General features: G+C 39.0%; 2 protein-coding genes across 3 annotated transcripts in view; both read right to left on the bottom strand.

The window, feature by feature from the left end:
- Positions 1 to 984, bottom strand: part of LOC113805633 (transmembrane protein 62) — a gene marked incomplete in the record, with an annotated part of 17,409 nt that extends 16,425 nt beyond the window's left edge. Inside the window, 2 exon segments of the mRNA XM_027356677.2 lie at positions 73 to 339; positions 685 to 984. Of these exon segments, the coding sequence (XP_027212478.2) occupies positions 73 to 339; positions 685 to 717 (300 nt within the window).
- Positions 985 to 4,881: 3,897 nt separating this feature from the next.
- On the bottom strand, positions 4,882 to 9,768 carry LOC113805641 (cysteinyl leukotriene receptor 1). 2 transcript variants are annotated; one of them, XM_070140014.1, is made up of 5 exons: positions 9,279 to 9,768; positions 7,929 to 8,184; positions 7,322 to 7,421; positions 6,593 to 6,703; positions 4,882 to 6,284 (listed from the first exon to the last, which is right to left on the bottom strand). In XM_070140014.1, exons 1-5 carry the CDS (start codon positions 9,355 to 9,357, stop codon positions 5,835 to 5,837), a joined length of 996 nt encoding a protein of 331 aa, XP_069996115.1. In that variant the 5' UTR covers positions 9,358 to 9,768; the 3' UTR covers positions 4,882 to 5,834. The 2 variants fall into 2 exon arrangements, with proteins under 2 accessions (XP_069996115.1, XP_069996116.1); XM_070140015.1 differs by lacking the exon at positions 6,593 to 6,703 and having other exon boundaries at positions 9,279 to 9,474.
- Between the last annotated feature and the right edge of the window lie 232 nt (positions 9,769 to 10,000).

Raw genomic sequence — 10,000 nt, 5'->3', positions numbered from 1 at the left:
AAACACCCTTCTCCCCTCTTAAATCAAGACATTTCAGAATTTAAAAAAGAAGAAAAGAAATTTGTACCACACCTGAACAAACCATGTGAGTCCTCCTTTGCTTTCCTTGTGGCTAAAAACCCTCTCTGCTTCTTTGTGAGGCTCGTAGTAAAAACTAGAGCCTATTTCCTCAGCAGTTCTTTGTAGTTCTTCGTGATAAAGGAAGTTTCCCGCAGCTGACTTCAGCTTCCACGATCGAGCAACTAATAAGGATATCGACAGGAGGAAGAGTCCACTGGCCAATACAAGGTAAATGCGACGTCCTCGTGGAGTCAGGACTCTTAGCCAGAACCGAACCATCTAAAAATAGGCATTTTACATTATATCATGAATGTAAAGAGGAAGATGTTTTATACAGTAATTTATAGCAATAGATCAACTGTATTTCATAGGAATGTAATAAAATCTTAAGTGACTTGGTTAGACTATACTACAAAACTATGCCAGACAAATCATTCAGCCCACATAAATATATATATATAGGTAATAAAGTAAACCGTTTTCCAGCAAAACTGATCATATCAACATTAGCGGACAACCAGAATTTGGGACAAAATTAAATAATCAAAGTAACGATTTACCTTTAACAGCCCACCCATAACTACTCAAGAATTCTAATAACAAGTGTGCGTGTTTGCTCCTTACTTCTTTGCAAGGTGAAACTGCATCAATTTGCATCAATCTCGTCTGCAAGAAGTGACAGGCCTCTTGCAATGCTGGCTGGTGTGCGCTTATTTCCTCTTCTCACAATCTATATCGCGTTAAGGTGACGGTGGTTTGCATCGCCTTGCTTTCGCGTGAATGTTGTCAAAGTTCTGGAGTGTGAAGGGAGAAGGTTTATTCGGTTTATTTCGTTAGGCGATGCTTATTTTGGAGCAATTTTACGCGATGGAAAGTTTACGAGACGATTTACTGACAATTGCTCTTTATTTACTTGTTGGCAACCCAGTCATACACGCACGCACATACACAGGAGCGCGCGCGTACACGCACACATACAACATAAAATGAATAAATAAATTAATAAAGGAATGAATGAATAAAAATTATGAGAATATTAATAAAACCGACAACCATAATAATAACTGATAAATAAACACGCGCGCGAACACACGCGCTTAAGATATAAAGATACAGGGCACTGTCATCAAGGAAAAAAGTGACCATATTGTAATTAAACTAAAATGCTATCTGTTACAGTAAAATTTCATCATAAGTAAGGAAAGGAAGAGAAAGTGCAACCAAAAGAGAGGTTATTATAAAAGCTAAAAAGATTTCTTTGATGATTTAAACTGGGATATAATCCTGGACGAAGAGATCATCAATATACAAACTATGAACTAATTGCGAAGCCTACAAAGAAAGCAAATAAATTTGTTTCAAGATCTAAAGCTGAAGCAAGAAATGACCAAAAGTGGTGCAATGATAAATGAGAAATGAGAAAAGGTTCAGAAAACATAAATCTTCGGCAGAGTATAAAACAACCTGGACATAGGAAAGGGGGGGGGGGAGAAGGAAGGGGTGATCTGGACTAGCTAGGCAAAGTAAGAAGTGAGTATTCTGCTGTTTCAGTCCCCTCCTATCAAGGCTAGCGTCCGCATCCCCCCCCCCCCCTCTCTCTCTCTCTCTCTCTCTCTCTCTCTCTCTCTCTCTCTCTCTCTCTCTCTCTCTCTCTCTCTCTCTCTCTCTCTCTCTTTCTCTTCTCTTTCTCTCTCTCTCTTTCTCTCTTTCTCTCTCTCTCTCTCTCTCTCTCTCTCTCTCTCTCTCTCTCTCTCTCTCTCTCCTATCCCCCTCTCCCTCTCTCTCTCTCCCTCTCTATATCTCAATCTCTCTTTCTCTCTCTCTCTCTCTCTCTCTCTCTCTCTCTCTCTCTCTCTCTCTCTCTCTCTCTCTCTCTCTCTCTCTCTCCCTCCCTCCCTCCCTCCCTCCCTCCCTCCCTCCCTCTCTCTATCTCTCTGTTTCTTACATAGACACACTGTGTGCAGTATTTGTAGGTGTGAATAATGTATCGTCTCAAATAGCGCCTCTTGAGTAACCAAACATTAATAAATAGCTTTGGTCAAAACTTCGAGGGTAATGGGGTGTAAACGTTTAGGTATCGATTCCCTTGTTCTCCTTTTATTTCGTTTGGGTGCTTCCTACCGTCTACGAACCATGACCTCCAGTCGCCTCCATGAATCACGAAGCACGGTTTGGTTGGGGTCAGCTTGACGAGACTCCAAGGCACAATATAATGTCCAGGTTACATTATCGTATAGCAAAACGCATTACCAGGGCCTTGAAAACAAAACGTGTAGCTTGGTCCTTCTGCATAGGTACCGGCATCTCAAAATACTTTTGACGAGAGAGTTCATGACCCCTGCTGCCAGGCCAATCCGTCTGCTGACTTCTTGGTCTGACAGCCCAGAGTTATGAACTACACTACCGAGGTATGTAAAGCTCTCCGTGACTTCAATGTCCTTGCTGCAAGCACGTACCGACCGAATAGGTTCTCCTAGCAAGTCCCCAAAGTCCTGGATCTTTGTTTTGGTCCAGGAGACCTCTAGACCTAAGGGTTTCACTCCATTACTAAATGCATCCAGAGCCACTACTAAGGGTTCCAAAGACTCAGATAGAATAGCAACATCATCAGCAAAATCAAGGTCAGTAACCTTGATATTGCCCAGATTTGCCCCACAATGACTTTGAACAGTAGCTCTGCCCAGTATCCAGGCCATGACAAGTGTTGAAAAGTGTTGGTGCAAGGACACAGCCTTGCCTCACTCCTGAACTAACAGATAAGAAGCTCGATAGTATTATCCGCATCGCTGGACCATATCCAACGATTTGGGTCTGAGTGCTGGTACCAGGAACCAGAAATCTTCAGTTTCTGGGACCTTGCAGAATCTCGGAAAAGGTGGCTATTCTCGCAACTGACATCAGCTCCCGAACCATGGGGACCGGCAGACATCTCATAGCCAGCTCGATCATTGAAGTCACCCAAAACAATGCGAATATCTCGCCGGTTACAAGTCTGCCATAGATGCAAGTTTGGCGTAGAACATCTCTTTCATCACGTTTATGTAGAATGTAAATTATATATTATAATGAAATGCGAGTGAAAACGGTAAAAGATTATTCAGAAAGGTATAACGCTCATTTTTAGACGTCGGTGGATAAACGGATGATAAATAATTGTCTGAATTTCTTTATATTGCTTACACTTATCGTTTAACTCGCAGAAGACTGTTTTTAGGCATCTTTTCCAGCGGTTACGGGAAACGCGACACCTTGCGCGACAGGAATTGAACAGACGGTTAACTTTAATAGAGTTGCCAGATGCATTCCTCCTACTTGGGATATTTCATGCATATTCGTACTTATATTGCATATCTATAACACCACACTACCCACCATGAGATATCAAAAGCCACCTTGGATATCATATTCCAAAATACTGTGTACCTGTCGTAAAAATAACCAGTACAGTAAAATAGCAAGCCGTCAACCACGATCATTCCCATTACGTCACAGAAATGGGCGGAGCTTAGAGGCCTGTCTCGCCTCCGATCACGAGACAGCTGTAGTGGACGTGAGGTACCCCCATTAAGCATGAGTCCAGACTAGGTGAGTCCCCCCTTTTCTAACCAGCACCATCTGTGGGGATCGGCGGTAGCCAGCTGCAGTTTTGCGTCCCTGGAGCCTTTTATTTTTCGTATTTTTATGTTTTATTTATTTTAGCTTTTTCTCACGGGCTCTAGTTTTATTTTAATTTCTTTTAATTGTGTAAAGTAATCCTTTTATTTTCATTAATTTTTATTATTTACACATTTTATAAGAGCCTGTTTTATGCTAGACTCAATCTTGGGTTGTTGGCTCGTCAGTGCTGCTCACGGAGCGCCCGGCCTCACTGGACATCTCCTGTTTTGTTGTTTGTTTCTTCGTTTTTTTTTTTTCTACAAGAGAGAAAGATAAGTATTTTCATGTTTTGTAAGAGGCCAGTTAGGATGTGTTATATGCATTGTAACTTTTGGGAATATACAGACTGAGGGGATCTCAGGTTTTCCTTTTTATGCTTTGGGTTCGTTTTATCCTTGGTTTGTTTATTTTACTTTTTTATTTGGTTTTAAAAGGAGAATGGACACAGTTGATATTAATGAAATGAAATTGTAAAAGATGGAAAAGGAAATGACTTCACTGATAAATAACAGCGGAGATTGGGGAAAGTTAATGATAATGATTTAACTAAAGATAATGTAATAGGATTGTGACGAGCGGGTCATGCTGCAGTACACGCCAGCTGCCACCCTTTTGAAAGCAGCTCCCCTGTTCGTAAGTTGCACTCTGCAAGACCCGCGTTGTAGTTTGAAAGTGTCTCAGAAAGGGGTAAACACTACACAGCTGTCGCGTCGCGTCGCGAGACACCCTAATTGCCACCGGAAAAGATGCCTTTTGATTATCTTTTAATGAGAAACAAAAAAAGAAAAATAAGAGAATCTTATATAGTATTATAATATGTAATTGAGAATGATCAAAAGGCAGATAACTGAATAATCACTGTCGAAGTTCAGTCTCAGTCTGAGCAATACATTTGAAATTGTATAATTTTAAGGGGCAGTAAGTGATCCTTCGTATAAAGCTCCACAGAAACTAAAATATTACCAGCTGTTTTGTGTGCTGTGCTGGCGCAGCGGTAAGGTGCTGGTCTAGCAATCCTGCGGACCTGCGTTCAATCCCACGCCCGGCCAGTGAGTGGTATCCCCGGCTACTCCTTGCACACAGGGGGAAATTTGGGCAACATAAAACAGTCAGTATGTCACAGCAAAGAATATCCATTGTAACAAATGGAAATAAAACTAAATCTCTTTTAAAATCTTTTATATAAATGAAGTTAATAATATATGATGATAGTAACAATAATAGTAACAATATATACTAATAATAAAAACAATAACAATTATAATAATGATAGGCTAATAATAACAATAATAATAATAATGATAGTAGTAGTAGTATTCATTATTATTGGTAAAATAGATAATAAGTATGATTTTTTTGCAACCAGTTTGCATCTCCTAACCTACCAAATGTCAAGAGATTCCTATCGATATCTACTAATGAATTATAGCAGGAGTAGCCGTTGTAAATAAATAAGCACAATATGAATGTACAATATTTTATTATAATTATCATCATCTGTAATTGTTATATTAGCGTTGTCATTGTTATTATCATCATCTGCAATTGTTATATTAGCGTTGTCATTGTTATTATCATCATAACTATTACTGTATTTTTATTTATTAGCTTTAATAATCAACATCACTGCTGTGTGAATAATAGCTTTAAGAATAATGATTTAGCATGGTTGGAAGTCAGTCAGGTAAGTTATGCAAATCCAGTAAAATATTTGTTTATAAGGCAATTAAGTTATAACTCTTTATCATTCTAGCATGTAATGTTGCACCAGATGTAAGCTATTATCTCAATTGCCTTTATGATCATACCATTTCTTGTTTATGTAAAGAAACCGTCGTGCTACAGTTTTGTTCAAATGGTACAGTACATTTTAACCTGATGGGTTATCGTAAGCCTGGAAGCGCCGATGCTCCGTCCACAAGACTTGAAATAACTGTAAGATTTTGGTGTTGCAGGTTAGATTAGTAACACGTAATTTATTCCCGAGGGTAAAACACGAAGCTGCTGCTATATAAAATATATACATTTGAATTATATTTTATGATTTTCATGAAGAAAACGCACTGTCACAATTATCCTCAGTGGTTCTTTGTATTTTCGATTCAATCCACACACCATCAAACGCGAAGTTCATTCTGCGAAGACGTGTGTTCGGGCGTGTAGCCTCTGACTTCGACTGAGGAGCTGCCTGACTTTTCGCACGAGTCAGTCCTCTGCTGACTGTCCAAGCCGGTGTCGGTCTTCGTCCGGTCTTCGTCCTTCGTCCTGTAAACCCCCGTCGCCCACGTCCAACCCGTCCGAATCCGATTGCACACTCGCCGGCGATGGCTATAGTTGAAGAAGATGAACACCAGAGGGTCGACCATCAGGTGGGTGTTGTAAATAACGTAGATGAAGTTCAGTAGCATTCGCGAGATCTTACGGCGCATGAGCTGGGAGATGCAGAAGGGAAGGCCGAAGACAAGGTTGGAAACGAAGACAGCGATCATGGCTCGGGTGGCGTTGTCGATGATCTTCAAAGAGGATCGAGATTGGACTTCGTTCAGCCGCTGCCTGTTGCGTCTCACCTAAAAACAAACAAAAAAACGTTTGAAAAGAATAGATAAATAAATAATATATGCTGAAAGAGATAGATAGATAACATATACTGAAAGAGATAGATATATGGATAACATTAATTGAAAGGGATAGATAGATAACATATAGAAAGAGATAGATAACATTTATTGAAAGTGATGGATAGATAGAAGACATATAATGAAAGAGATAGATAGATAGATAATACATATTGAAAGAGACAGACAGATAGATATTCATTGTCATTTGATGAAAATAAGCTCTAGAAATACTTGGCCACACTGTTGCTCAGACTTACCGCCATGATCATGACAAGATAACATGCCATAGTGGTGAGAATCGGTATGACACAATTGAGGATGAGTATGACTGCCTGAATACGGCGTTCCGAAGTCACGAACAGCGCCGTCTGGTAAGGGAAGTCATCAGGTAATGGAATCACTTTGAGATGCGTATGCCGTAAGGGAGAAAATCCTTTGCATTACGGATTTAATTTCATTGTTCAGCCATTAATAGGGATTTAAGGAAAGGTTTGTCAGGAAGGATACAAAAGGAGAAAGGATTGTAGTGCGCAATTCCTATGGATCCTTCTATAAAGTCAACTTTTGAGACGCTTTACCTACAATCACATTTGAAGGTTCTTGCAGGTATAAGCTGATGAAATTTAAGACCTTTATAAGACTTAATTCACCCGACTTGATTTTTACATTCTCTCGGATGGACTGTGCTAGCTGTATTTATTTATTTATTTTTCACACGGCCCATGAGTCGTGTCGATCAGCAAAGGCCTAATGCTGTTGACAAGTGATTTCCGATCAAGCCGCGTAGAGATCCGCAAGTGAGGGTAACAGATGTATGTACAGTTACGCGCACAAATCTGTGCTTTGTGCCAAATTGAAGGCATTTTTAGAGAGAGAGAGAAAGAAAAAAACGATTGTTCGGACTTTTTTAAGGCCTTAAATTTCCAAAAGATTATCTAAGACATTTTGAGACTTTTTAAGGATGCGCGGGAACCCTGTATACTTACAGTCGGAATCAGGAAAGTGTAGATGCAGATCCCAACAACCACAGCCGCAGCCAAGCCTTTGCTCAAGTCGTACGCGTTGGAGGCCCAGACAGCCGCAGCTCTGGATAGACAAGGTTCATTACTGCATGGTGGTTCAAAACAAAACAAAAATTATTTTGCATTTTTTCTATCCGTGCTAATGAGAGTTTACCTCGTGCGATTGACAAAATATTTTTTTTTCACCTGCACTGATTATAATACCGATTTTCCTTACAGAGCTAAGAAGAAACCGAAAATGAGAGCTCATGAAACGTGCTATTTACACAGACAGTTAAAACTATCACCCCAGGTCTTATATGCGAAGCTAAACTATTGCCAAATCCGATTCTATAATAGTGTGTTAAACGACATAATTATTATGATTATTTTTAATAGAGATCTAATTACTATTATCAACAGTAGTATAGTATAGACACTAAACTAATACCTCTTAATGAATAAACCCTTCTAAAAGAACATATGGACAGACCTATCTACAATGACCCTGCGTATTACATATCATCTGTTGACGCTATGCCATTTCACCGCAGCAATGACCACTTCCCCCCAACGAGCACCGGCCCATTACCTGAACACCGACACTGCTGCTATGACCATGAGTTCCAAGTAAGTGAGGAAGACATAGACGAAGAAATACGCCGTCTTGGCTCGGTCCGGCAGTCGACCGAAGTCACACTTGAGCAGACCCAAGAGGAGTTCTGCCTCCATAGGTCGACACACCAGGTTGTTCACGAGCGGAGACAGGAAGACAGGCACCAGCAGGAACTTCATGGAGGTCTTCGTCTTCTTGCAAGTGGCTATGCTCCAAAGGGCCACGCCGTTCGCTGAAATTAGGGGGGGGGGGTTGTGAGCGCAGATTGAGTCTGTTTGCTTCAGGCACTTGGTCTAGAATACGGTGGCAGTCACGAATGCGCAGACACACATACACATAGACAAGCATACATACATATATATGTATGTATGTATGTGTGTATGTGTATGTGTGTGTATGTGTGCATGTGCGTGTGTGTGTGTGTGTGTGTGTGTGTGTGTGTGTGTGTGTGTGTGTGTGTGTGTGTGTGTGTGTGTGTGTGTGTGTGTGTGTGTGTGTGTGTGTGTGTGTATGTGTGTGTGTGTGTGGTGTGGTAGGTGTGTGTGTGTGTGTGTGTTATATATATATATGTATGTATATATATACATATATATATATATATATATATATATATATGTATATATATATGTATAATACATATATATATGTATATATGTATATGTATATATATATATATATATATATATATATGTGTGTGTGTGTGTATGTATATATATATATGTATAATACATATATATATATGTATATATGTATATGTATATGTATATATATGTATATGTATATATATGTATATGTATATGTATATATATGTATATGTATATGTATATGTATGTATATATATATATATATATATATATATATATATATATATATATATATATATGTATATGTATATGTATATGTATATAAATGTATATGTCTATATATGTATATGTATATATATATATATATGTCTATAGACATATATATGTAAATATACACATATACATGTATGGATAGATAAATATATAAAAAGATAAATTATATATATATATATATATATATATATAATCATAGATATATATGAATATGTATATGTATATATATGGCCATTGTTGGACATATGAATATAGATAGAAATAAAGATATATGGTCTGAACACGCTGTTTCTTGTAACACCTGATAAGGACACCAGACTAATTAAAAATTCCTCCTCTACTATGGCCATAATGAATTATCTATATATATAGAATAATTAATAGACCAACCACTGAATCAATACCCAGATAAGATCATGGACCACATATAACACAGCATCACATTCTGGGTTCAAATTAGAGCACTTACTGAAAGCCCCAATGAAAAGGACCATGTATGTGTGGACGGCAGAATACACAAGCAGGTGCGAAGAGTAGTCACAATCCATTTTCAAGGGACTGGCCACTCCAAGTACACTGGCAAACACGTACAAGCAAACCACGTTCGATTTCGTGGTCCAGTTCGTGGTTCTGTCCTGACCAAGCACGTGTTCGAACGGAACTCAGCGACTTCAGAGACTTATGAAGCACAATCGAATGCAAGTACAACCAAACCACGTTCGATTTCGTGGTAACCGTTCGTTGTTCTGTCCTGACCCAGCACGTGTTTCGTAGTTCAGTTCGTTGTTCTGTCCTGACCGAGTACGCGTTCGAAGGGAACTTTTGGTAACTTTAGAAACTTATCTAGAACAGAAATTTGGAATTCGTGGAGTGTATTAGTAGTTACAGGACTGATGACTTGAAGGGTTTAGAGAAGGAGTCGGGGGAGGGCACGCGTAGGACTGTGGCGTAAGGACTGCGGTGTGTGCGTCTTCCTATGCTGGGTTTGAACGTCTGTGCCGGATACACTTTTTTATGTTTTTCTGTTTTTTATATATATACTTTTTTAATACTTTTTTTTTATATATGTTCGTTTTCATGGTACTTCGTTCTTTTACTTCCTTTTGGTCGTTTTTTGTGTTTCTTCTTTTTTTTCGTCTCGTTTCCCTTCTCCTCATTTTTAATTTTATTTTGTTTAGTTTATATCTCTTT

Source organism: Penaeus vannamei, chromosome 26, assembly GCF_042767895.1.
Source record: "Penaeus vannamei isolate JL-2024 chromosome 26, ASM4276789v1, whole genome shotgun sequence".
NCBI lineage: Eukaryota > Metazoa > Arthropoda > Malacostraca > Decapoda > Penaeidae > Penaeus > Penaeus vannamei.
The sequence above is the reverse complement of the archived record's forward strand: the minus strand, read 5'-3'. Positions and strand labels throughout refer to the sequence as shown.